The sequence below is a fragment of the Tursiops truncatus genome, chromosome 17, assembly GCF_011762595.2.
Source record: "Tursiops truncatus isolate mTurTru1 chromosome 17, mTurTru1.mat.Y, whole genome shotgun sequence".
Lineage (NCBI taxonomy): Eukaryota > Metazoa > Chordata > Mammalia > Artiodactyla > Delphinidae > Tursiops > Tursiops truncatus.
The window spans coordinates 68,147,806-68,175,000 of NC_047050.1; the positions used below are offsets into that span (position 1 = coordinate 68,147,806).

Sequence of the window (27,195 nt, forward strand, 5' to 3'; positions counted from 1 at the left end):
AGTAGATTGCAGGGTTTCCCTGGTGGCACAGTGGTTAAGAATCCACCTGCCAATGCAGGCGACATGGGTTCGAGCCCTGGCCTGGGAAGATCCCACATGCTGTGGAGCAACTAAGCCCGTGTGCTACAATTACTGAGCCTGTGCTCTAGAGCCTGCGAGCCACAACTACCGAAGCCCACACACCTAGAGCCCGTGCTCCGCAACAAGAGAAGCCACTGCAACGAGAAGCCCACGCACCGCAAGGAAGAGGAGACCCCGCTCGCTGCAACTAGAGGAAGCCTGCACGCAGCAACAAAGACCCAAGGCAGCCAAAAATAAATATAAAATAAATTTTTTTTAAAAAAGAATAGATTGTAGCCTAACACAACACTATAAAGCAACTATACCCCAATAAAAATTAAAAAAAAAAAAGAAGACTGTAGCACCTGTTAAATGACACCAGAGACACAAGCAACGCTATCCAGACTATGGGAAACTCTATGGGACAAACAACTCTTTTCGTCCACAAATAAATTACAAAGAAAACAAAAGAGGGGGTACCCACAGATTAAAGACATTTTACATACATGTCAAGTTGAACCTATGGATTGCATTTGGATCCTGGTTTGAACAAATTATTAAAAAAAAAAAGATAGCTGGGGAAATTTGAACACTGACTGAATATTTAATGTTATATTGAGAAAATGTTCATTTTTTGATGTGATCATTATATTTATTGTGGTTCAGCGTGGCTGTTGTTTTTCAAGTCTATATCTTTCAGAGATACACACTAAAATATGTATGGATGAAATGAAAGGATTTCTGGAATTGCTTCAAAAATCAAGGTGGGGCGGTAGGGATAAAAACAAGAGTGGCCAAAGCAGATCACTGTCGAAGCTGGTAGGTGGAAGTTCCTGCTGGTTTCTCTACTTCTGCATGTGTGAAAGTCACAAACCAACCAACAAACTAAAACAGAAACATGCCCAAAGTAACTGAGCTACTAAGGAAAAAAGAGACTACAAAAGCTATTTGTGTGTGTGGGGGGGGGGAATTCAAGAATGCAAAGCATTATAAAATAGTCCAATAATAAAATCCATGTTCTTTTTTTTAAGTCAGAAGGTATTCTTTAAGTTAAAAATCGCCTGACAAAACATCCCATAGATCCACCTCTTTCAGATGGTGAGCTTTCCACAGGGCAGTGGGGGGGGACACAACACACGAGACTGGATGGCAGAACTGTCCTGGAGCTTCAGCACGCTACTTCTTCAGTCCTGTGACCTCTGACAAGTCATTTCAACTTTCTGAGCCTCCGTTTCCTCATCTGTCAAATGAGGAAACGGTAGCTTTGTTGCCTTAAAAAGTGTCGTGGATGAAATGAGACACTACGTATTCGTAAGCAGTTGTAACAGAGTACAGAAAAGTTGGAGAGTAAACCCAGAGCACAACTGCTTACCATTTGTAAAGGAAAATCAGAGAGATGAACTCTTTTTGAAAATACCAGTTCTCTTGGTAATCCCTCTGATACCATATCACAAACTGGCTGTCCCAGACAATGCATATAAATTATCCAAATTTAAACGCCTCCCATTCAACATTAAGGAAACAAATCCAGAGGGGAAAATGCTTTCTCTTCCACTGGAATATGCAGGTCTTGTTTGTGTGTTTGTTTCCACTAAGAAAGTAAACACTAACCTGGCTCTCTTCCTTTCCCTTGCACTTTGCAGCTAAATCACAGCAAAGTCAGGCTGGTTGGATGTGGGAAGGGTTTGGCTGCAGAGCCCCACAGACCTGGGTGTGATTCCCGGCTCCATTATTTATTAGCTGGGTGACGCGAGGGTTAAAAATAACAGACAGTTATTTCTGTACTCAGGACAGAGCTGGGACTCAAAAAGTGAGAGCTGTCACTGTTCCCGAAATTGCTAGCCCACTGAAAGACTGCAGGTTGCAGACACCAAAAATCCCAGACCAAAAATTCAGCTGGGATCCAGGTCTGCCGTGAATGTGGCAAGACCTCCAGGAAATTTAGCAATCGAGGGTTTTTTCTGCTCTATGTAATTGGTAGGCATATAACTGAAGTCCAGAGAGGCAGACAGCAGCATTTGGAAAACTTTTACCAGACCTACCCTCAACAACTATAAATCAAATGCAATTTCACTCTACCCTTCACTATTTTAGTCATATTTCTGAGTGACAGTAGGTAAAAGAAAAGGGGGCGGGGGGAGAGAGTATCCCTGGCCTCAAGGTACTTACAATCTACTAAAAGTGAATACATGTATGACCATGAATAAGTATATAATTTAGTTAATTAGCCAACTGGAGGGGAAAAAATGTGATTTCCATGACCACCCAGTGGTATTTAATATCTTGTCAGGAAGTTCTTATTCAACTCTAACTGAAATATCTCATGCTTCAGCTGAAGCCTATTTCCTGATTGTTCTACTTCATTAACATTCCATTCACAATATAAAGCATTTTTTCTTTAGGACGAGTCTGAGGTAGAAAGAGCATGGACTGGTCTGAATCCTTTCTAAGCCGAGCCTGTCATCTGTAAAATGGGCAACAGTGCCCACCCCACAGAGCTGCTGGAAGGACTGAATTAAGTGGCATGATGTGTGTAAGGCATCCAGCACAGTGCCCAGCGTAGAGAAGGTGCTTAATTGTAGTGCTGGCGGATTCAGAATTTGTTCAAACTCTTTTACTCAAAATGCAGAAGCCTTGGGACAGTGACCACGTTCTTTGACTTGGCACCATTTTATTTACTGGGAGGCGGTGCATTCACTTGCATTGCTATGAAAAATATTACTCCTATTAAAGCAGCAGCAGCTGCTAGGCCAGCAGTGAATGCTTATTTTGATTTGCACTTCGTGGAAATAAGGAGTATCTAATTTTATGTAAGTGTTATTAATGTGAATAAACATGACAAGGAAAAGGAAATGGGCTACATTTTAAAAGATGATTAATGAAACATGAAAGAAGACTCCCCACATTTGAAAACAGCAAAGACGCTCAAGTTTTATTTTGTGTGTAACTGGTCAGTGAAGTCACTTAAATGGAAAGAAAGCCGCGGGCCCTCATCAGACGTTTAAGCAGCTTCTGTTACTCGACACTGGGAGACAGCCAATCAAAGCAGCACATTTCCCCAGCAGAGCCCAGCTGCCCTGCCGAATCTTCCATCCGCCCTGGGTATCAATGGGAGATTACTTCTGAGCACCATGTCATCACCATAGTTTAAACGGCAGTGGGGTGTTTCTCCTCCACCCTCACCCTGTGTGGAATGTCGGTCTTTCTTGACCACATCAGGAAAGCTACAGTTAGGCAGCGCGGTGCCCTGACCGCAGCCCTTCAAATGTCCCAAATGAGTACAGAGCAGGGGGGTCACAGGGAGGCGAGACTTGCAGAGGGAAGGGCAGAGAAGCTGACACCCCCAGCGCCGCTGGGGCGAGGCACAGGGCTGCGGCTGGTCCTCCTGACAACCCTGCGAGGAAGGCACTGTCATCTCCATGTGGCTCTCACTCCACTGAAGGATGCTGACGGCGGGACCAGAAGACCAGATCCTCGTCCCATCGCCCTTGTGATCCGGGGTAGAGGGGGTGCTTCCCTACTCCCTTAGCTGTCTCTGAGGACCACCATCACGCCCAGTCCCTGCTGAAGAGGGACTCCCTCCCATCCGATAGCCCCACCAACCCACCAAAGCTGACTGCACTAGCAGTGGTCTCCTGACCCCAGCTGGCTGACCCGACCCCCCGTCCCAGGTGTCCCAGCCAGGCACACAGACTAAGCTGGTGGGGGGCACTAGAGCCAGGGCTGCCAATCTCTACCATCTGCTCAAGAGAATACCCTCACTTCCTACCATTCTTGCTCCCCACGTTCCATAAAATACCCCCCCGGGAGCCCTTATAATAAACCCTCATTTTGCCTGAACTAGCTGTATTTTGTTTTCTTGGGGGGAGGCAGAGTCTGTTACTTCCAACAAAAGAGCCTAACACACTTGGGCTTTCTGGGTCTCAGCTTCCTCGTCCACAGAAAGCAGGAGACGGTCTCTAAGGCCTTTTCCAGCTCTGTCAAGTGTATCCCATAATAATACAGGGCACTGGGGACACGGCCGTGCTTGCCCTAGCCCCTGAGCACAATGCTACAGAAATACAAGGTATCCAGGCTCTATTAATAACAGAAAGAGCTTGGAAGAACTTATCTTTTTCTCCATCCAAATCACATCTGGCAGGGAAAGGGATGGTCTGGATGGACTCTGCTTTCTGTAATAGTTGCTACGTGCCATGCAATCATCTTTGGGGCTCTACCTCCCTGGGGCAAGAGGCTCTGATTTTGTTTTCCTAGCTTCTGGGTGGCTAAATTGGGTGCTGTCTTACCAAAGGCACACATATTCCAGTTCTTTTGGGAAAATTATACCATAGCCTTGGCGTGAAAATTCAGTTCTTACGTAAGTGACCACAAACAGCACCATGATACAGGGCTGCTCAGAAGGGGCTCTGGGTAGGAAGAACCCACTGTGAACTCCTAGATTCTGTTAAGACCAAGCAGGGTCAAGGGCCTCCAGGTCTGACCTAACTCCTGCCCCACTAACGAAAATTCATCTTACTGACACTGAAAAGAAGTTATAGGGCTTCCCTGGTGGCACAGTGGTTAGGAATCCGCCTGCCAATACAGGGGACACGGGTTCGAGCCCTGGCCTGGGAAGATCCCACACGCCGTGGAGCAACTAAGCACGTGCACCACAACTACTGAAGCCCACACGCCTAGACCCTAGCGCTCCGCAACTAGAGAAGCTACTGCAATGAGAAGCCCACACACCGCAACGAAGAGTAGTCCCCACTCGCCGCAACTAGAGAAAGCCTGTGCACAGCAATGAAGACCCAATGCAGCCAAAAATTAAAAAAAATAATAATAATAAAAAAAAGAAGTTATGAGGCACACAGAAATGCAAATTCAAGGGTAGATCCTTTTCTGTGAAGGCGCCTGCCTCCAAACCAAAATAGAATCCTTGTGGTCTCGGTGCTTCAAGCTGTAATCAGTAAAGCAAACAACCAAGCTGCCACGCTCGGTCCCAGTCAGGGCCAACACATAAATGCTTCCCCCAGCACCTCCCCACAAATGACCACAACCAAATACCTGCATTTATTATGTAACAGAGAACGCGGCTCATTACCCCAAAGCCCCAGCAAAAACCAAAAGGGGCAGCACTGCCCCAGCTTTGACGCACCAATGGAGGGGATACGGCAGAAGGAGGTCAGGGGGAAGGAAACAAAGAACCAGCAGTGACACCAGGAAGCACGGACAGCAAGGCTGTGCCGGCAGAGCCCATCAGACCGGCTTGGGTCCGAGGGGGCAGCTCTGCCCACTGCTTCCCTTACTTCACAGCAGTACCGCCAAGGGCTGAGTATAGAGTAAAACGGAGTTGACAGTCTATTTCAGATCAAGTTGGCTTTGACCGTGACCCCCGCAGTGGTCAATGTGTTTAGTGCTGCCCTAGTCCTCCCTCTAGTCCCATCTGCGCCTCCACCCTCCAGCTCCTCCCAGGCACACAGCTGGCTCTGTCACTGACCTCATCACGCATCCGTCCAAAATGACTCTACCGAGTGTCGTCCTCTCGGTCACACATTCAAGGGTCCAACCCAATTAATAATAAACAGCAACAAGAGTGACGGTAAGAACAATCATTTAGAGAGCACCAACCATGCCGGGCACGGCTCCATGCACTTCACGTACACTGACTCACTAAGAGGCAGGTACTATCCCCATGAGGGCACTAAGACACCCAAAGGTTCAGTGACTTGCCTGACACACACTAGAAGATAACAGGGCTGCAATTAACCTCGGCAAGGGAACTTTGTCTTCCTCGACCCAAATGTCGCCGCTGGTCCACAGTGGAAAGAGCTCTGCCCGGCTCCCCATCAAGGAATGCCTTTCACCTCCTTCCTCCCCGCGCCACGGGAGGAAGCCTGACTAATGAGACAGGTCAGGCCTTGGCATTCATAGGGCCATATTTTACCAGTAATGCAGTCACCTGATGAGTGCCGCACTTGCATTATCTCCTTTAATACTCAAAACAATGCCATTTATTCATCGAATGAGGAAACGGAGGCTTAGCTGCAAAGTGATCCCCATCCGGCTCCCATCACTTACTCGCGTTTAAATAATACATGTGGGAATGGCTGAGGCCAAGGTCTGCCTTTAGTCCCCAAATGACTAGGTTACATAAATGGAAACCACCTCTCTGAGGCTCCCTTGACTCCCAGACGTAAAGACAAAGGTCTGAGTAACGTCTGAACATCCAACACCACAAACGCTTCTAATGAAAGCCTCCCAGCCCCACATCAGGGACGGCTGCTGTGGCTTCGCACAGCAGGTCATGTGAGAGCAGGACTTACCAGCAGAGCGGCTGGCAAGATCAGGTTCCCAAGTTCAGGTTCATTCTCCACTCCTTCTACCTGGAAGCAAGTTCTAGGGAACGACACTGGAAAAGGCATCATCGCAAGAGCCACAGGGTCCCGCCCATCCCCCCACCCCCACCCCGCCCCGTGTACAACCAGCCTCCATAGCCCTTTGGGAGAGCAGAGTGCAAAGAGCCTGGGCTAGGAGTCAGGAGACTGGAATTCAAATCCCTGCCTAATTTCCTTGCCATCTTTAGGTCTCCGTTTCCACCTCTGAAAGCAACGTTACTAAACTCGATCTGTGCGGGTCCTTTTCCTTCATGAGCTTTCTCCCACTGGAATACAAAACTCGAAGCTGCTTCTAGCAAAACCAAAAACAAGAATGAGAGAACATTTTGCTTCCCAATGTTAGGAATCTATAACTGGCAATCCAAGTATCTGACCAGCAGGAGATAATCAGTGCTCCACCACCAAGCGGATGTATTTCAGCCAAAATCCAAGACAACTGGCATGAGAAACATGCTGACCCACACTATGAGAGGTGTCTAATAATTTTCCTGGGCTACTGCCAGTGGCTGCTGGACCCACATGGCAACTTCCGTGGACCCCTCAGAGACCAGGCTCCTAGGCTGGCAAGCATCAGACTACATTTTCTCCGAGGCCCCTTCAGCTCTGATGTCCAGAGTTCCCAGCACCCAGCCCAAAGGCAGGGCTGTGATGGGCAGGAAGCCCGAAGGCAGCCAGCCGGAGAACCCTGCAGCACTCCAACCCAGAGTCACGGTTCTTCAGCCAGGGCTGCAGGCAGCTCACAGGCAAAGACAGGTTAGTCAACAGTCCCAGACCAAGTATGCCAGGGTGGAGCTGGAAGCCACAGGGCCTTTTCCACTTCTGCCGAGCCCAGGGAGGACCGCTGGCAGTGCTGTCTCTGACTACAAAAGACAGAGATTTCAAGAGAGGTCCTACAAGAGGTCTCTTAAGAGAGAAAAACAACTTTCCCTTCTTCTTCTTCTCTACCCCAACCTATCTTTGTCTCTCTCTCTCTGTCTCTGGCACTAGAAATCAAGTGGAGATAAGAAAAATAATCAGTAGACATCTGCAAGACAAAAAACAAACAAACAAACAAAAACTAGCAGAGAGGAAGCACAAAAGAGTGAACTAGAGATGAAACAGAAAGGCTTTCAGATCCAGAGATCCTGCACTCAGAGCATTCACTACTGTGTGACCTTGGGGAACACACTTTACCTCTCTGAGCCTTGGTTTATTCATATGTAAAAGAATGATAAGAATGCTATCAGACAGGGATTTTATTAGATGGTAGAAGTGGACAATGGTTTTTAAACCCTAAAGATGTATATAAAAGGCAAACAGCATTAGCTTGGACTAGCCGGCTAACAGGTTTGAGCCTCATTTTAGAAAGAGGATGAGTTCTGGTACATAAAGGAAGTGTCCTTCTCTCCTTGCTTCTATAGGCAAATGTATCCTTCACTCACTGGCCTTTGCTGGTTATGTCCAGAGAAAACTCACCCTAAGTACCTCGGGACTGAGGGTTGAGCCACAGAGCCCAGAATTTTGCATGGGACATTGGCATCGGGGAAGACCTGTTCACCTTTTGTTGTTTTATCTTCAAGAGTTCAGGGACAAAGTAAGCACATATTCTTAACCTTAAGCAATGCAAAGGACCAACTTTGATTTTATCTAAACCCTTCCTGAGACTTGTTTTTTTTAAGACTGCAACCAAGTTTAGCAGCCACTATATAAAGGAGCACTTCCTATTAAGTTTGCCAGCTTTTAAGATTTAAGAGAAGCAATGCAATTGCATTCTAGAACACTGGGAGCTGATGAACAAGGTCAGACTCCAAGCCCTGGCCATACAGGTCCTACATGTGAGATTCCCTAGAACAACACTTGAGGACTTAAAAGCATTTATCTAAGATTGATGACCTCTAGTCATCAGCATGGAAGAAGATGCCCCAAAGAACATGGATAAAAATGAAAACTTACATGGGTGGGAGGAAACACATACAGATGAAGTCTGACTGGCATGCATGGAAACACTATAGATATAGGATTAATTCCCAAATCCACTACTTACCGTTTGTGTGATGTTGGGCAAAAGACTTAACTATCATAAGATGAGGTCAATGATCATAGTAGGGTAAACGTCAGCATGAAATAATAGTGTACAGGGCTGGCACACAGTAAGAGCACTGACAGCTGGTAACTACTGTTATTCTGGAACAGGCCTTGATAAGGAACCTCCGTTCCACACTTTCATTAATTTCTTCATTTAGCCAAACATTTCTATGCCTTCAGAAAGGACTGAACACCTCATCTGCCCATGCTAACACAAGCCAGCCTCTGATGCAAGACCCACACTTGACTGAAAACCCCCTTAACAAAACTTTTAGACTGTTGAGGGCAGGGCTGTTCATCTTAGCATGCCCAGGGTCCAGCACACTTCAGGCCACGTGTATGGACAATTTGTATACTGACTGGACGAGTGATTCAGCTTGTGTCACAGGATAATGCCCTATGTTATTTTCCCCCACCTACGAGCTGCCCCTTTCTACCTTGTTAAGAGTGATGGCCCAACTGAGCTCTCTCTCCAAGACCATCAGATTCTCCATAACCTAATCCAGGTAGCACCGCCCCCCATACCTCCACTAGGCTATACACAGCAAGCGCTCCCCCAAAATATTCTGAGTGAATGCTGTTCCTGGATGATGCCAAGTAAGTTCCCACATTTGAATCTGAAAAACCACACGCAAATCTGTGAAAGCACAGCAGAGAAAAATTAGTGCATTTAAGTATTACCTTGAAGAACTCCCTGGAACGTGAACATGAAGAAAAACCAAGCCACCTAGGAACTTAGGTACCTCTGTTTCATGAGATCAAAATGAGAAGACCAATAAAAGTGAAGCCTCCTTGGGGCTTCCCTGGTGGCGCAGTGGTTAAGAATCCACCTGCCAATGCAGGAGACACGGGTTCAAGCCCTGGTCCGGGAAGATCCCACATGCCGCGGAGCAGCTAAGCCCATGTGCCACAACTACTGAGCCTGCGCTCTAGAGCCCGCGAGCCACAACTAGAGAAAGCCCGTGCGCAGCAACGAAGACCCAACACAGCCTAATATATACATTTATTAAAAAAAAAAAAAAGTGAAGCCTCCTATGTTCCCTACAAAACCCCTGGAATATGTCTTTGTAGACATTTAGAACATCTACTTTTTGTCTTAACTGTTTAGGATTTCATTTACTTACAAGCCATTTGACCTTGGAGACAAATCACTTCATCTCAGTTTTCTTCTCTGTAAAATGGAGGTAACAACTGTCCCTCCTTCATAAAGCCTGTATGAGGGTTAAGTGTGATCACGCGTGCCGTGTGTCTTCAGTGCGCCTGGTAGAGAGCAGCTGCTCAATAAATGGGCAGAACATGCCTCCTCCACCGTCACCCAAGGTAAAAGTGCTGGGCCAATACTAAATAACCAAGCCGACCTTCGTGTATCACACTGGACTCTCCCCATCACCAAGCCCTAAGTATGGACCGATCTAAGCCTTTAGATGGAGAGTCTATCCTACTCTCTCCCCGGACAGTGGTCCTGGAATGTGCCTGCTTGCTACCTTCTTGGGAAAGCTCTGCCTTCTCCTAGTCATTTACTCATAATTTCCAAACGGTCACAAGTCAAATGGCACACATCAGTGTGCTCTGGTTGCTGAATAAGCAAAACACTGGCTTTTTGCTTGGAAAACACTCACACACCAGCATGAAACCTTGGCAGCCCGTCTGCTCTTGCCTCTCAAAAGCAGCCACTCATTGTTTGCCAGCCACGCCATGACTTCCAGAGTCATGTGGGACCCTTTGCCCCCAAAGGTGAAGCCCAGAAGTAAACTCTTTTCCTTTTTTACCACATACTTCTGACCCAGCTCCTTGAGTGCACATCACAGAGATGAAAGTAAACGCGCCAACATCTGCAAAGCACAGAACTCTTTGCCGACAGGACGCAGCAAAAGGGAGAGTGTGGGCTAATTTGGGGTTCCAAGCTAGGAGATCGAATACAATCTTTTAGGTGAGACTTAGGAATCCAAAGAGCAAAAATTTCATAGATAAATAGGAAGACAATTAGCAGAACTAGAAAAAGATTTAAAAAAAAATTCTAAGCTGCCCCAAATTAATTCCTGTTCCTGAGTTTCCACATCACCAAAAAACTACCCAAAAGTTCTATTCCTAAGAATAACCACAAGATAACACAAACAGCGCTCTTAAAGTTTCCATATATCTCACTCATGAAGCCTAGGCCAACAAGATTTCGCGGTCTGGCCCAAAATTTTTCCTTATATTTTGAGGATAACAACCTTAAGCCCCATAATTTTTTTTTGATTAATTTATTTATTTTTTGGCTGCGTTGGGATTTCATTGCTGCGTGCGGGCTTTTCTCTGGTTGCAGCGAGCAGGGTCTACTCTTCGTTGCGGTGCGCGGGCTTCTCATTGCAGTGGCTTTTCTTGTGAAGCAACGAGCTCTAGGTGCGCAGACTTCAGTAGCTGAGGCTCAGTAGTTGTGGCTCGTGGACTCTAGAGCTCAGGCTCAGTAGTTGTGGCTCACGGGCTTAGTTGCTCCGCGGCATGTGATATCTTCCCGGACCAGGGCTCAAACCTGTGTCCCCTGCACTGGCAGGTGGATTCTGAACCACTGCTCCACCAGGGAAGTCCTAAGCCCCATAATTTTTAAGAACTGAATTGTGATCCACTCAAGACATTTATACTAATGTACCTCTTCCACATAGGTAAGCTTGGGTGGGGGGCGGGGATTAAAAATTCAACTGTGGTGATTATCAGTTAAGAAACTAAAGGGCATATTTCACATTTATGCTAAAGGTAATCATTCACGAGGCCAACGTCATGGAATACAATTCAACAGTTAAAAGATGCAGACTGGAGACAATGACTTCTTGACCGGGACTGCACTTGAGTTCAGAAAAACAGTTACAAAATTATTGTGCCACTCTCTATGAAACATTCATTGAGAACATATCAACCGTACTCCAACATGACACTTCTGAACTTCCAGCCTGGTTCCAAGTCCTTCTCAAGTTCATAGGTGACCACGTTTGTATCATCACCAGGTCTGTTTTTCTATCTAACCTTGCAAAACAATATTCCTCGCCAAAAAAAAAATGTATCTGCTGTATTTGCTGTTAAATTTAGTAACCTCAAACGAAGATCAAGAGCAGCTGCATGTAACTTTAAAACATTAACCCTATCCTCTGGTGTGGCCGCAAAACGTGGGCACATACCCCTACAAACAGCATCACCAACTATATACTTACCCTTATCACACCCCACACAAACAGAATACAGTGACACTATCTGAATGTGCAGAAAGGGAAAGTTAAAATAATTGACAGCTCTATTAGCAGGCACTGAAGAACTTCTCTAGAAGGAAAATAACCGCTCAGTCTAACCGATGTCACAGCCCTTAGAAGCATACAACTAGTACAGAAGAAGGATGAAAAATGCTCCCATATCAGCATGTTTCAATGTATCACAATCAAGTGAAGGACAGACTTGTCATAGGGTTGAATGCCTGGCAAGTCCGTTTAATCCCAGACACCAAACATCAGGCTGGTGCGACAGACAGGCAGTTGACAAAAACAAAACCAAAACAAAGAAGAGAGCCATTTACCTCTGGCTTTCCAACACATCTAGTTAGATGGTATTTCTCCAGCTGAATTTCAAAATTCAGTTCAATAACCCAACATTAACTTCAGAGAGACTCCAGAAGCAACCTCAACTGGCATAAAACATTCAGACTAATATGCAACATCAGGCCAGCAAAACAGGACCCAGCACTAGCAGGAACGTCTCCCCTCCTAAAATTTAGGGCCCCTTGGCTTCTGAACACCAGTTCTGCTTATAACCTGACCCAGAGCGAGTATCAAAGCCTGCATCAAGAGCAGTTTGCCCACAGAAGCCCAAGCTTCTTAATGTTACAGAGGGGGAGCCATGGTGAGCTTAAATCAGAAAGAGCTTCCCAAACCTCAAGTAAACCAACCACACAATAATAATCTAGGCAGGGAAAACGATCTGCCTTCCTAACTTCCCCCAATGCTGTCTTTTTCAGTTGAAATAGGTTTGGCTTCTTTGGAGGGTAGTGGTGCTTTACAGCACTTACAGATGGGGCAGAGTTCCAGGACAAATGCCTATTTTTATGGAGGTTCGGAGGCTTCTGCTGCTCCTGGGCTTGTGGGTTCCTCCTTACCTACCCACTCTGCCTGATCACTAATTCACTTAAAATTTTAAAGGAAACTGCTACACCCTTGGCTCTGCCCTGGGCACCCACAACCTTTCCCCGGTGGACCCAGATAAGAGGAGCTGTTCTTTCTGCAGTCTCAGGCCTCCCTTCTTCCTGTCTAGCCAGCTCTTCCAGGCAGCATCAGCCTCGGGTCTGCATTCACAGCTTAGGAGTTCCCTGTGGGCAGATCCTGCTGGCGCAGCAGCCTCAAACCCTACCAAACCATCCAGCCAGGGGAGGAGGGTGAGGACCAGTCTGCACAGATATCTCTTTCCACCCAGGGCTTTAGGACTAGAAGGGAGGAATCCTGGGGTGGAGGCAGTCCCGGCCTGAGCCCCCTCTCACTCCTTTGGGATTTTTCCACCGGCCCTCGCCTATGCAGCGAAGCCTGCCTGGCCAAGCCGGGCCTTGGAGAGCTGCATTCACTGACCATCGCCCAGTCCCCTACTAGTGACCTTGGCCACAGGGCTTCGCCTCCCTCTGCCCTCGGTGGCCTGACACCACCTACTTCGCGGGTTACGAGAGGGTCACAAGGATGTGGAAAGCGCCTAGAAGCCTGTTTGGCACCCAGGAAGGGAGCAAGAGAGGGAGAGGACTTGCCTCTTCTTCTGCCTCGGGCTGTCCAGAGCCCGCTCAGTTCTCTCCCCACCTCCAGCTCCGGGGGAAATGGGGCGGGGGCTGCACATCCGAAGTCCCCCGATCACCTGGGAGCGCGGTGGGCGGAGGGGGTCCCGGAGGGGGTGTGGCTCCCCAGGCCCCAACATCCCCATCCTCCCCGGCTCGGAAATCGAAACAATCCAACTGCGAGGCGGCGGCCGCGAGGGGAGGCAGCGAGGCATCCCAGCGGGCGGGCCGGGGTCCCCGGCTGGGGGCCGGGCGCTGGGGGGGGCGGGGGGGATGCGCGGAGGGCACCGGCCCCGACCTACCTCCTCCAGCAGCGTCACGGTGTTCCTGCAGTTGTGCAGCCGCGTGGTGAAGCTGGACGTGGTGGGCGAGTTGTAGTCCTCGGTGGTCTCGGCGATAAACTCGGAGACGGAGATCTGGTCCGGCATCCTGCCGGGGAGGGCGAGACACAAGCGGGGGCGAGGGGTGAGTCACGGCGCAGGCTCCCGGGGCCGCGGGCCGGCCGGCGGCTCATGAACGCCCCGCGCGCAACCCGCCACTCGCCGCCCGGCCTGGAGCGGCTCGAGATCCCGGCGGCAGCGGCGGCGGCAGGAGAAAGGGCTGGCGGCCGAAGCAGGCGGCGGCGGCCGCGGCGGCGGCGCTCGGCGCGGGGCCCTTCAAACTCTGAGCGGCGCGCGAGGCAGGGGACTCTCGGGGACCCGCCTCCCTCTGCTCATGCCGGCGGCGGCGGGGGAGGGGACGCGGCGCTGCGCGGGGGCTCGGGCTGGGCAGGTCGGGGCGGCAGGCGCTGCCTTCTCACACGATCTGACAGGCGGCGGCGCGGACACCGACTGACTGAGCACACACTCCCGCTGGCGGGCTGGCGGGAGGCGGGCGACGCTCCCGCTACAGTCACGGGGACAAACAAGGAAGTGCTCTGCGCACGCGCCACCGGGCCCCCCCCCCCCCCCCCCCGCCGCGGCCCCCGCCCCGCCCCGCCCCGCCGGCCCCGGCCCCGCCCCCGGCCGGCGCCCCCGCGCCGACGCCCGGGCCCCGTTCCGACGCCCGCTCCCGGGCGGGGGCCGCGTGGGGCAGCGGAAGCCCGCGTCCACGGGCAGCCCCCGGAGCGGTTACTCCGGCGAGCTTGTTACGCGAGCGTTTCGCAAGAAGGAGGACCAAAAAAAGTTGTGCGCGTTCTTTTTTAGCCCCGTGTGGGTGCAGGAAGCGAGGCCCGGAGAGCCGCCTCCTGCTGCGAGAGCCGCGGGCCCGGCGACAGGGGCACGGGGCGGCCCGCGCGGCCGCAGCGAGGAGCCGGCCCGGCGCCCGGGCTTGCAGCTGCCGGCTCGCCGGCTCCGGCCCTCACTCCCTTTCAGGGCGCTCACCGCCTTTGGAAGGCTAGTTTTGTGCAGTTTGCTTAAGTCGCTAAAATGCTAAGTGAAGACACATGAAGGGTTCTTTCTTTTTTATAATTTTCTAATCTTTCATTTGCATTTTTTTTTTTAATCTGAAGGCCAGACGAGGGTCAGGGGTGTAAAAAGGTATTTCCCGAGGTGCAAATGGTGTACAACGCCAAGCAGATGCCAAATTTCAGCAGAAAAATTACCAACAGATTGCTCATTCCTCGGCCCTGGCAGATGGCTATTTTGCTCAATCTACGTAATCCAAAGAATCCATTTAATTTCTCACCATTGATTGTGGATGAAATTGGTTTTGAAAAAAAAAGCTAGGCCCTTAGGAAGCGCCTCAGGATTGGCTCCTGTAATTGGAGCCAATGGGAGCCGCCTGGTAAACTCAGCTCCCAAATGCCCCCGGCAGAAGGCTGGCCCCGGGGGCCTCCCCTGGGCTTGAGTTCCTGCCATCTTTTACGGTTGTCTTGTTGTCTGACAACCTTCTGCAAACTACAACGGGGTGCCTCAAGGCAGGGTGGGACCTTGTGGACCTGTCTTAGCATTGGGCCTGGGGGGGACTGTCGAATGCAAACGCGTCTCCTCGCTCACCGCTCACCGTCAATAACTATTTACTAAGGCCCTACTATGTGCCCCGGAGATTCCTCAATGACAATGAGCTGCTCTCCTGACCTTACCTTCTAGTAGGGAAACAGACAAGCAATACTTGTGTAGTATAAAGTGGAGCACATATAGAGTAACAAAGTGATGCAGGTGCTATGGTATAAGGAGCGTTCAGAGAAGGCCTCTCTGACAAGGTGACATCTTGAGCAGAAAAGAGAATGAGGGGCTGCCTCGTGCTGTTGGCTCTGCGATCTTGGCCTTCAGTTGCCTCCCAAGAAGGGGAACGATGCGATGCGGGCACCAACCCCATGAGGCTGTTAAATGATAACGGATGAGAAAGTGCTTTGTGCACAGGAAAGCCACTGTGAGAGTTCCAGCTGTTTTGTCTGCCTGTGCTGGCTGTCCTGAACCTGCACTGTGCCTTCAGAGAACTGTTCATTTCTGTTAGGAAGGCAAGCCTTTCAGCTAATGAAAGGAAGGCCTTGGTAAGGCAGCATACACCAATAAAGACTCTTCCCTGCCAAAGTGAGGTGTTGAGACATGAGTTCTGAGAGGCATTCTAAAAAATAAGTAAAGAAGCAAACAGGCACCCTCCTTCTCCTCATTCACACTTTAAAAGTTTGGTTTGGGACACACCAAGGCTGAGGTTCTGGGGAGACAGCCAAATGGCCACTGCAGGCCATTTAAGACCTGCACCCGGGGGCTTCCCTGCTGGTCCAGGGGTTAAGAATCCGCCTTCCAATGCAGGGGACACGGGTTCGATCCCTGGTCGGGGAAGGGACCACGTAGGCAACTAAGCCTGCACTCGGCAATTACTGAGCCCAGGTGCCCTGGAGCCCATGCGCCACAACTATAGAGAAGCCCGCACACCACAGCAAAGAGCCCGCGCGCCGCAACTAAGACCCGACGCAGCCAAAAATAAGTAAATATTTTTAAAAAAAGAAAAGACCTGCACCTGGAGGTCACTTGCTCATGTGCTGTTGTTGACAGACTGGCGTATGAGCCACCAGAAGAAAATCCTACCTCTTTTTCCATATACTAACTGGGTCATCCTGCATCTAGAAGGTTCTGTGACTGGAGCAAATATGGCCACTACTAGCTTGGGCTAATCAAGCTCTCTGAGCCTCCGTAACCGCATGCTACCCCATGCAGCAGTTGAGAGCCCAACACCCAGCACTTAGACTTCCATCCATTCCAGGAAGACCTTCCTCTAGGCTGGAAATCAATTTAGACTTTGATTTCGCATTATTTCTACTCTTCCCTCTATTCCAAGTTGTCATCGAATGCCTGTCACCTCCGCTGGGCTGGTAGCTGCTTCCATCCCATAGGTATGGCTTAGAGTAAACACTCGATAAATATGAGCCATTACGAAAAGCCTAGAGTCGGTGAATAACTGCCTCAACTCCAGGAGGCCTGGATTCCAGAGCTTTCTCTCCTAATAACTGATACTGTCGCCTTGGGCCTTGGTGCCGTCACTTGTAAAATAAAGGGGTGGGTGTGTCAAAATGACCACACAGATCCCTCCCAGCTGGAGCTGAGTCTGTGCATTCCCTCAGCTCTACAGACGGAAGGAATAAAGATTGTTAGGACAAGCTAAGCTAACTGCGATGGTCAACAGCGGGGATTTCTTTCTTGACGGAACTCACCAGAGTCCAAACTGCTGCCACCAATCGTTGTTTCAGTTTCATTTGAAGATTATGTTATGTATCTGCTCCTCCTCCGGCCAAGAAAGGAGTATGTGAACAATGAGATATTGTGCCCGGGTAAATATATACCTCCTTAGACTGCGCTGCAATTAGAATTTCAAAGGTTCACACCTCCACCCGCCATTTCTAGAGTTCATGGGCCATAATCCTTATTTATTTATTTATTTATTTATTTATTTATTTAGCAGTACACGGGCCTCTCACTGTTGTGGCCTCTCCTGTTACGGAGCACAGGCTCTGGACGCGCAGGCTCAGCGGCCATGGCTCACGGGCCCAGCCGCTCCACGGCATGTGGGATCTTCCCGGACCGGGGCACGAACCCATGTCCCCTGCATTGGCAGGCGGACTCTCAACCACTGCGCCACCAGGGAAGCCCGGCCATAATCCTTTTTAAATTTGAAACCATGCCCCGAAAACCATTCCTGGCTATCTTTTGCGAACAGAATCTAATGCGGGCAAAACTTAAATGCTGGATTCCTTTGTGCAGAGCTGCTCAGAAATACACAGCATCCCTTCCGGAGCCAGGAAAAATACACACACATACTCGTACACACGTGTACGCGTACTTGTGCGCACCCGACTCTGGCTAAAGCACGCTTCCTCTTTGTTGTCATCATCATCTCCATCAGACACCCTTCGGCACCCTTGGACTCATCATGCCTGTTTACTCTGAGCACTGCTGACCAAGGTGAGAATGGTCCTTACAGAATACTTTTCTTCTCCTTGAAAAGCGGCGGTAAGAATAGTGATGGTTTATTTCCCTGGTCAACAATGGCACTACTGACCCCACAGTCATCAGGGATTGTCTGAGTTAGGTTCCCAGTTGCAGGCTCCACTCATCCATCTGCCTAAGGACCAAGGAGGTGCCTTTACAAAATAGCTGACAATGCACCAGGGGGTGGCAGAGTGGGGAGGGGGTGTGAAGTGCTCTCTGGGCACGAGAAACCAAGAGGAGCTACCAAGAGGAGCTACCGGTGCTCTGATCCACGGTGCTAGGCAGCGGCCCAAGCTGATGGGATGGAATTACAGCATTCCTCCAAGGCTCCCAGTGCCTTCATGGGACAGGGACAACAGGTGGTGTGGGAAGAGAAAACGCTTTGTGTTAACTGGGACCTGGGTTTGAATCTCTACTCTGTCACTTATTAGCCTTGTTTTCTCATCTGCAAAATTAGTGTAATAATAAAACTACTACACTACAGGTTGTGTTAACGTGAAATAAAGTGAGAAGATATGGATAAAGCAGTTTGAATAATCAACCAATGTTAGTTCCCTTTGAACTCCCTTTTTATGTGAAGTATGACTACAAATACATCTTTTTTCATTCCAAGACTCAGATATCTCCCTAAATTAGTCACCTGGAGGAGGAAAGGAGAGGGCCAAGGGGAGACTGCACAGTAATTCCCAAAGTCTGGGATCTCAGATTTGGGAACCATCTTTAGAGACCTTGCTTATTCTTGTAAGTATCCCTTGTGAGGTCAGATCCATGAGTGATGGATTTTGGAAGTAAATAAACAGTATCTAGAATCAAATAGGATGAATACTAATCAGGATCAGAACTGAATGGAGGCCATAAAATTAAAGCCTTATTTTCATGGAACACAGTTCCTGTAAAGAAGGATATTCTGATCAAGGCAACTTCTAGAGGACAGAACAGGGCATTTGTTTCATAATAGCATGAGTTATAGGCTGATTCTCAAGAGGAAGACTTGGCCTCACATCTCTACCAGATAGCAGCTATTAGACTTCGTTAAAGTAATTCATGTCTCTGAGTCTCGGTTTTCACATCTGCAAAATGGGGGCAATGTTAGTAACTATCTCTTAGTGCTCTCAGGAGTCTATGAGCTAAAGCCCATAAAGTGCTTAACAGGGTCTGAGACATCATAAGTGGACAATACTTTTCAGGTATTACGGGAATATTGAAAGCCTTATCTAGAGATAAAAATTCTGATATTCCTCACCCCCCCAAAAAAAAATTTACTGAGAACTGCAATATACCTGATGCTTTGCTAAGTATAGCATTTTGGACACACATATCCTTCTTTAAACTTCATGCCAACTTTATGAGGTAAGTATGATTATCCTAAACTTACCGGAGAGAAACCCGAGGATACTGAGGTGTAGGACAGTATTGGGCTGGCCAAAAAATTTGTTCGGGTTCTTCCATAAGATGTTACGATCGAACATTTTGGCCAACCCCGTACTTTCTGAGCTCCCATCCTGGGCCAGGCACTGCCCTGGTTGTTATATAGGCAGTGTCTGAATTCATCCACGTAACAGTCATGACGTGGGAGCATTACAATAATGCAAACCAAGACACAAGGTGATCTCACTGCAAGTTAATGTCCCAGAGCCCAGCAGACGAAATCCAGGGCTTTTTCTACTGCCTGCAAAAATCAGGCTCTCGATGATGCCTCTCATAGTGCTACTTCGTTACATGTCTTTCCCAACTCAGACAACCAAAGAAAGTACTGTTACTTCCTTAGTTCACCTGATACCTTATTAATTTGTTTTCTATCATCTTAACAAAGTGCGGGAAGAAAGGAAAGCACTGCGGGGGGCAGGAGGAGGGAGGGATGCATTGGATTCCACGTGTTTTACTGTCAGGCTCACGTTGCCATGTTCGACCTACACTGCAGACTGCTTCGCTCATGTGCCTTATATGAGCGCATCCCAAGTACGCTTATACTATTTCATGTAATAAAAAAAAGAGCCTATTCTAGTCTCCAATGTACTTTATTTAAATATTCCAAGTAAAACCACTGGAGTGTTCTGAGTGAGTAAAGAGGAGAATATGGTTTGTTTGGAGACAAAAAACTAACTCTCTGTTCCCTGACTGTTCCTTCTGAGGGAGATAAGGAAGAAAAGTCAGGCAGAGTGCTGGGGACCCAGAAGACTCAGAATCCTGGTGTAAATATCAACTGAAAGAACTCAGGAATATATTTCTGCTCTATCCTGTAAGAAAATAATATCAACTAACAATTGTTGTGCTTCCTATATGCCCTGCACGATTCTGCACCGCAGCAGGCCTGCCCTCACTTCACACTCACAGCAACCACGTAAAGTGGGAGCTGGTATTATCCCCATCTTATACCTGGGGGAAACCTGGAGCTTAGAGGTCACCTTGGCAAGTGGTGGAGCCAGACTGACTGGTCCGATTTCACAGCCAGGGGATCAGCCTCCGGACAATGGGTCCACAGCTCTAGGATGACTTTCTGTTGGAGCCGATGTGTTCTCTCTTTTCCTACTGGGGAACTCATTACAAGCCCAACTCAAATGCAGGCCTGGCTGGTCTGGCGAGCACTCCTATTGCCCCATTCCTCCAGCTGGGATTAATCTTCACAGGGCTGTTTGCAATGTAGCCTCTCTTGCTTTGTGTGAAGGTTACTGCATCACTGGGAGGGACTTCAGACTCCCTACACATGGAGAGATGAGAAACCCACCCACCCCACCTCACCCCTGCCCGCCCAGAGACAAATAACTCTGTTAGTGGTGGGGCTTGGCTCAGAGCTCCACCTTCCTACTGAGTTTCCAGCACTACAGAATTCCCGGACTGTCAATCCTTGAGGGCACAGGGAGACTAAATTGTATCCTTATCTGTATCACCTACATCTCTGCAGAACTAAGGGAGGGACAAGAGATTGCTAGGGCCCCAGGCTTGGCATTTTACAAGCACCATCTCCTGAAATCTCCCCCAATAGCCTCGTGAGGGACCACCCTGTCTGTTGAGAACTCAGAGACGTGCCCAATCTCCTCAAGCACAACAGTTAATAAACAGAGAACTGCTATTCACAGCCTGTCTGAAACCAAACCCTGCAGGCTTTTCCTTCCCCACGGAAGGCACTGCCTAGTACAGGTTCCCTGTGGATACCCAATAAATGTGTTTTGGATTGAGCCAGCTCTCTTTTATGAGCTACATCTTTTCTAATATAAGTAAAACAACGTCCAGTGAAGAAAAATTGCGGTGTTATACGGGATTCTGAAAAATGAGAAACACTTAGAGAACATCCAGGTTTCTTTTCTTTTTTCTTTTTTTTGATGAATTTGTCTTAGTTTCCGTTTAGTGGCTCACACTCAGGCCCAAGTCTGTGCATCAGGGCTGAGCACGTGCCTCTTTTATGACCCTTTTCCATGGCACTATTTTCCAAATATTTCTATTTCTCCAACTAGACTGCGAGGTCATTGAGACCAGAGGGTTTTCCATTTGCTGTTACAGTCCCAGAGCCCCTGGTGCTTAAGAGATACTTATTGAACAGATGGAGGGAAGAATGAATGAATGAATAAGCATTTACACTGGGGGAGGGGTGTAAGAGAAATTGGGAGAGGAGAACTAGAAAGAGGAATTCTGGTTCTTAGAGTCTCTTCAATCATCTGACATCATCATAAACTGTTAACAGAGCTGGAAAGAATTTCAGGAATACTACGGTTACCAACCCTTTCACTTTTCGGACAAGGAAGCAGATTCTCCAGTGGTTAAATGACTTGCCCAGCATTCCCTGGCCAAATTGTGGGAAATCAGGGCCAGACCCCAGGTGTGCTGGTTCCCAAGTGTTGCCCCACTCCTCCATCCTAACCAGTTACATCTCAAGGAAGGGATTAAAGACCTTGCTGTAAGAAAAGTATCTGAAACTCCCATTTAAGAACGGATTATGTTGGTCTTTGCATCATGGTATCAAGGAATGCCTGTAGACATTTGCCTACCATTTAAAACGGTAACTACAGGGCTTCCCTGGTGGCACAGTGGCTGAGAATCCGCCTGCCCACACAGGGGACACGGGCTCGAGCCCTGGTACAGGAAGATCCCACATATGCCGCGGAGCAACTAAGCCCGTGAACCACAACTGCTGAGCCTGTGCTCTAGAGCCCGCAAGCCACAACTACTGAGCCCTCGTGCTGCAACTACTGAAGCCCGCGCGCCTAGAGTCCATGCTGTGCAACAAGAGAAGCCACCGCAATGAGAAGCTCGCGCACCGCAACGAAGACCCAACGCAGCCAAAAGTAAATAATAAATAAATTTATTAAAAAAAATGTAACTACATAAAATTTGGCATAGGACCAGTTAACTGATTCCCCTAACTTTGAGCAAGGAGACTGCGAGTACAGCATGAGACCGGAGTCACACCCACCCCCGTTATCACTGTCTTGCCTCTTCCTCTTCTTTCCTGCTCTCCAAAAACCAGCTAAGCCAGGGAGCTTGAGGGCAATCAGTGTCGGTGGATGGACCTTCTAAGTCCTCCCCTCCCACCCTTTGCCCTTCCTTAAGAGCCCCTTTATAAAAGGTTAGAAGTCACAAGAAATAAGGAGAGAGATGTTTTGTAACCTGAACATTGGGAGTCAGTCGTGATGTTTTAGTAAACGACCCTCCCCTCCCCCAACCCAGGGCAGCCCTACAGCACAGAGCATAGATGAGATTTCTCCTTCTGCCACACCCACTTTACTCTCCCTTTCCTTGTTTGGACACTTTCAGAGATAAGACCACTGGCTCCCGAGTCCCTGAGGACATTCCCCAGTGGGCGCAGAGGTATTAGGTTGGAACCCATCAGTTCAGTTCCATTCAGTTACTATAATCATTCAGCACTATAATCCTTCCAGAGGTTAAGAATGTGTGATCTGGATTCAGATTCAGATTACCTGGGTTCAAATCCCAGCCCTGCCACTTAACAGGGATTGCTAACCTTAGCAGTTACTTAATGTCAGTTTCAAAGGAGGTCGTCCTTTAAAAGGAGGATGGTGAGGAGATCTCTCTCTCTCCTAAGGTTGCTGTGAGGAATAAATGAGATAATCCATGCAAGATGCTATAGCACAGTGCCGGTATATAGTAAATGATCAATAAATGTTAGCTACTAATACCATTGTTTGTCTTCGAAACAGGTCCTATGCTAGACTCTTCAGGGGCCAAAAAGACACCTAAGATACAGTCCCTGTCCTCACATGTAGACAGAGATACAAGTCTGCAGCACAACTGCCAAAATGCTCAAAGAATTCAGACAGAAAATAAATGTGTCTTTCAACTATGTGACCTATGAATGTGAAGTCCAAAAAAAGGTCCTTTCATGTATGATGACTCTCTCTCTGATTCACCCAAAGCGCAGTTGGACCTATTGTTATGAGTACTTTTCAAAGCTGCCTATCATCTGAAACATTACTCAAGAAGAAAACTTTGATAAATGACAGCTTTGTGACTTTAGCACCGAGAAGGAACACACGGCATTGCCGGGGAGGTCAGCTCCTTTTCCTCGGCCAAATCAGCTCCCCTCCTTTGGCCTCATTTCCCAGGAGTCTGGGGCAGAAGCTCTCTGAGGTCCTAGGGCAAGAATACCCTATAATTTGATGAATTCTTTTTTTATATCAGTGTTACACCCAACCCCAAACACCAGCTCTGCCTCAAGGTCTACTTGTAAGCCAAGAACGGTCTGGAGGTCATTAGTTCTGGGCTGGGGGCCGCTGTTGTAGGCACCCTGTTTTATAGGAATCTATCACAGTACCCAGCTGTCGCTTTTCAAAAATACGATTTCACCTGCAATGTATTTGAACCCACATAACAATGAGCTGTATTATAATAGAATTTTCCTGTAATTATGTCAAATGTAGGGCATCGCTCTATTTGAAAAGAGAAAATTGCCCACCCACGGCAGAGTTTTCTTCCTAACATATGCTACCGGGTTAACATCTTTCTCAAATGTGAACATTCCAAATCACACTAGGGGCTCTCATTAAAAAAAACAAAAAACTCTACAATTGCTACTAAGCTTCTGCCAGAAGCGTTTAGCTTCTGTTCCCTGTTCTTTATTTTGTTTATTGCTTTTGAAAAATTAGTCTTTTTGCTGTGGTCTTAGAGGTTTAGAGGTATTATACAAACCCATTTATAAAATTGCTATGTTTAAGTGGAAAGCAGAGAACTCACTGTTGATTGGATGTGGAGATGATTATTTTCAATTATCTTTTGTTTTACTTTTGTGAATAAATTGACTTTTCCCCTACTATTTGGTTTTGGGAATTAACTTTCATCTACCCGCAACAAATTTCAGCATCTTGAACTTAGTAGTTCAAGACAGACCCTGTAGGACACTGATTACGTTTTCTGTCTGCCTTACAAATCCCCTTCTTTTAGGAATGACCCTCTCCTTAACTCCACATGATTCTCCAGAGACTGTCAATCATATGTTGCAACGTTTCCAACCAAAGGGCTGGACCAAGCTGTCTAGAGTATCCCAGACTCCTGAAAGCAGCATCGATGGGTATTTCGACAGGCATTAAACTCAAGCAAGGTCAATCAGGGAGCTTTATGGGGGTCTGATATGGAAGCTAGGGTGAAGAGCAATGTGTCTCTTCTCTAGGTCTAGCTCAAAGGACTTAGGAAGCCTTTAGTTACTGATGACCACCTTTTCCAAACATGAGAGAGCTTGCCTAAGAATGATGCTAACCAAAAGACAGCAAGAGACGGAGGGAGGGGGAGACAGGAAGAGTCCTGGTGACATCACTTGCATCAGTGGACTACAGAATCTCCCCCATGCCAGCTGCCAGTCCTGGACTTCCCAGGTATATGAGCAGTTATACTTCTTTTTTAGCGTAAGCTGGCCTGAGATGGGTTTCTACCAATAAAACAAAAAGAGCCCTGGCTAATCTTTTCCTGGGTTCCAGTGCCATCTTCACAGTTAGTAGATGTGTTACCCTGGACAAGTTATTTACTGCCTCAGAGCCTCAGCTTCCTCATCTGTAAAATGGGGACACTAATATCCACTTCAAAGGATTGTTAAAAAGAGCAAATTAGGTAATACACATAACAGAATGGGAGGAAATATTTGCAAATCATATATCTGATAAGAGTCTAGTATCCAAATATATAAACTTTTTTTGTTTTGTTTTGTTTTTATTTTTATTTTTTGGGCCGCACTGGGTCTTCATTGCTGTGCATGGGCTTTCTCTAGTTGTGGCGAACGGGAGCTACTCTTCGTTGCAGTGCGTGGGCTTCTCATTGCGGTGGCTTCTCTTGTTGCAGAGAACAGGCTCTAGGCGCACAGACTTCAGTAGTTGCAGCACGTGGGCTCAGCAGTTGTGGCTCGCGGGCTCTAGAGCACAGGCTCAGTAGTTGCGGCACACGGGCTTAGTTCCTCCGTGGCATGTGGGATCTCCCCAGAGCAGGACTCAAACCCGTGTCCCCTGCACTGGCAGGCGGATTCTTAACCACTGTGCCACCAGGGAAGTCCCATAAACTCTTAAAATTCAACAATGAGAAGACAAATAACTAATTTTTAAATGGACAAAGGACTCAAATGGACATTTCTCCAAAAAAGATATAAAGTGGGATAATAAGCACATGAAATGTGCTCAATATCATTAGTCATCAGGGAAATGCAAATCAACACCACGAGACACCACTTCACAGCCACTAGGTATGGCTATAATAAAAAAGTTGGAAGGTAACAAGAGTTGGAGAGGATGTGGAGAAATTGGAACCCTCATACATTGTTAGTTGGAATGTAAAATAGTGCAGCAGCTTTGGAAAACAATCAGGCTGTTTCTCAAAAGGTTAAGCATAGTGTTACCATATGACCCAGCAATTCCTCTCTTAGGCATATACACCCAGGAGAAATGAAAACACACATTCACGCAAAAACTTGCACACGAATGTTCACAGCAGCATTACTCATAATAGTCAAATAGTGGAAACAACCCAAATGTCCAACAGACAAATGGATAAACAAATTGTGGTGTATTCATGCAATGGAATGTTATTCAGCCACAAAAAAAGGAATAAAGTACTGATACGTGCCACAACATGGATTAAAATTGAAAACACATTATGCTAAGTGAAAGACACGAAAGGTCACAAATTATATGATTCCATTTACACAAAATGTCCAGAAAAGGCAAATCCATAGAGACTGAAAGCTGACTAGTGGTTGACAGGGGCTGGGGGAAGGGAAGAAGGAGTGACCCTGTGGATATGGGATTTGGGGGAGTGGTGAAAATGTTTTGGAATTAGATCATGGTGATGGTTACACAACTTTGTGAATACACTAAAACTCACTGAAGTGGACACCTTAAAAGGGTAAATTTTATGCTATGTGAATTATATCTCAATTTTAAAAATACTCACTATGCTGATGCAGGTAGAAGGCACAACCTACCCATTTATAATAACAACTATAATGGCCACCATTTAGTACCTATCAAGTACAAGGCAACTTATGCACATGGTTTTGTTTAAACTTTACAGCAACTCTACAAAGTAGGTATTACTCTCCTGGTGTTTTATGGGTAGGAAACTGAGGCTGAAAGAAGTGGTCCTGCACCTAGTAAGTGGAGGAACTAAGGTTCAAACACAAGACTGTCTGAATTCAAAGTTCAAGCCCTCTCCACTATACTACGCTCTTTGTACAAATAGTACCTTGCTGGATGCGTCAGGGAACATCCCCTCTATCCAGTCTCCCTTTCTTCAATAAGAGAGCCCCATTTGATTCAGGGCAGCAATGTATTCGGCCAAAAGACTCATCTTCCAGCCTCCACTATAAGATGGTATAGCTGTGTGCCTAAGTCTAGCCAGTGAGATGTAAGCTGAAGTACTATGTAGGCCTTTGAGGAAATGTTTTGAAAGGAACTACTTCTGCTAGAGGAGGATCCCTGTTATCCTTCCCCTCTTCTTCCATCCTGCTGCTTGTAATGCGGATGTGATGGCTGACGCTCCAGCAACCATTTTGGATCCTGAGATAATATGATAAGGATAGGCTCAACCAGAGAGACAGAAACAGCTTGGGTGCCTGATAGCCATGGGGGCACCATCTGTCTTTGGACTATCTCCAGACTTCTTTGGTCTGGGAGAAAGAGGGGAAAAAACCCTAATTGCTCATTTTATTGGGGTTTTTCTTTATATGCAGTTGAAATATAATCCTAGTTTATACACTGGACCTATGGACATACTTAACTAACTAAGAATGTATAAAAACAGCTAATCTCTGAAGTGGTCAAATTCTAAGGATTCTACCAGAGTCATTTTGTCCTCTGTGTTTTAGACTCTATATTCAGAGGCTTAGAGGTTCCACTGAATTATTCTGGAGACAGTCACCAAGGCCTATTTTGCAGAGTTATAGAATCAGTGAAGAGACTGGTTTCAATTTACCAAGTACAGGCATTACATATTAGAAGAACTTAAATTTCATCTCAGAAATTGCTTCATAAATACAGCCACAGAAGAGCCATCAGGCTTCCACAGACTGGATTTCTGA

At 47.5% G+C, this 27,195-nt stretch overlaps 1 protein-coding gene across 8 annotated transcripts in view; it reads right to left on the minus strand.

Moving 5' to 3' along the window:
- Positions 1–27,195, minus strand: part of ASAP1 (ArfGAP with SH3 domain, ankyrin repeat and PH domain 1) — a 349,999-nt gene that overhangs the window by 258,740 nt on the left and 64,064 nt on the right. For 7 of the 8 annotated variants that reach the window (XR_012327408.1, XM_073794762.1, XM_073794764.1 and 4 more), the window contains one exon: positions 13,581–13,707. Coding sequence is in view for 7 of the 8 variants with exons in the window: in XM_073794762.1 (XP_073650863.1) it covers positions 13,581–13,707 (127 nt within the window). In the remaining variant the exon portion in view is untranslated. Of the gene's footprint in view, positions 1–13,580; positions 13,708–14,077; positions 14,169–27,195 lie in introns of those variants that run through there. The other variant, XM_073794765.1, reaches the window with a different exon arrangement.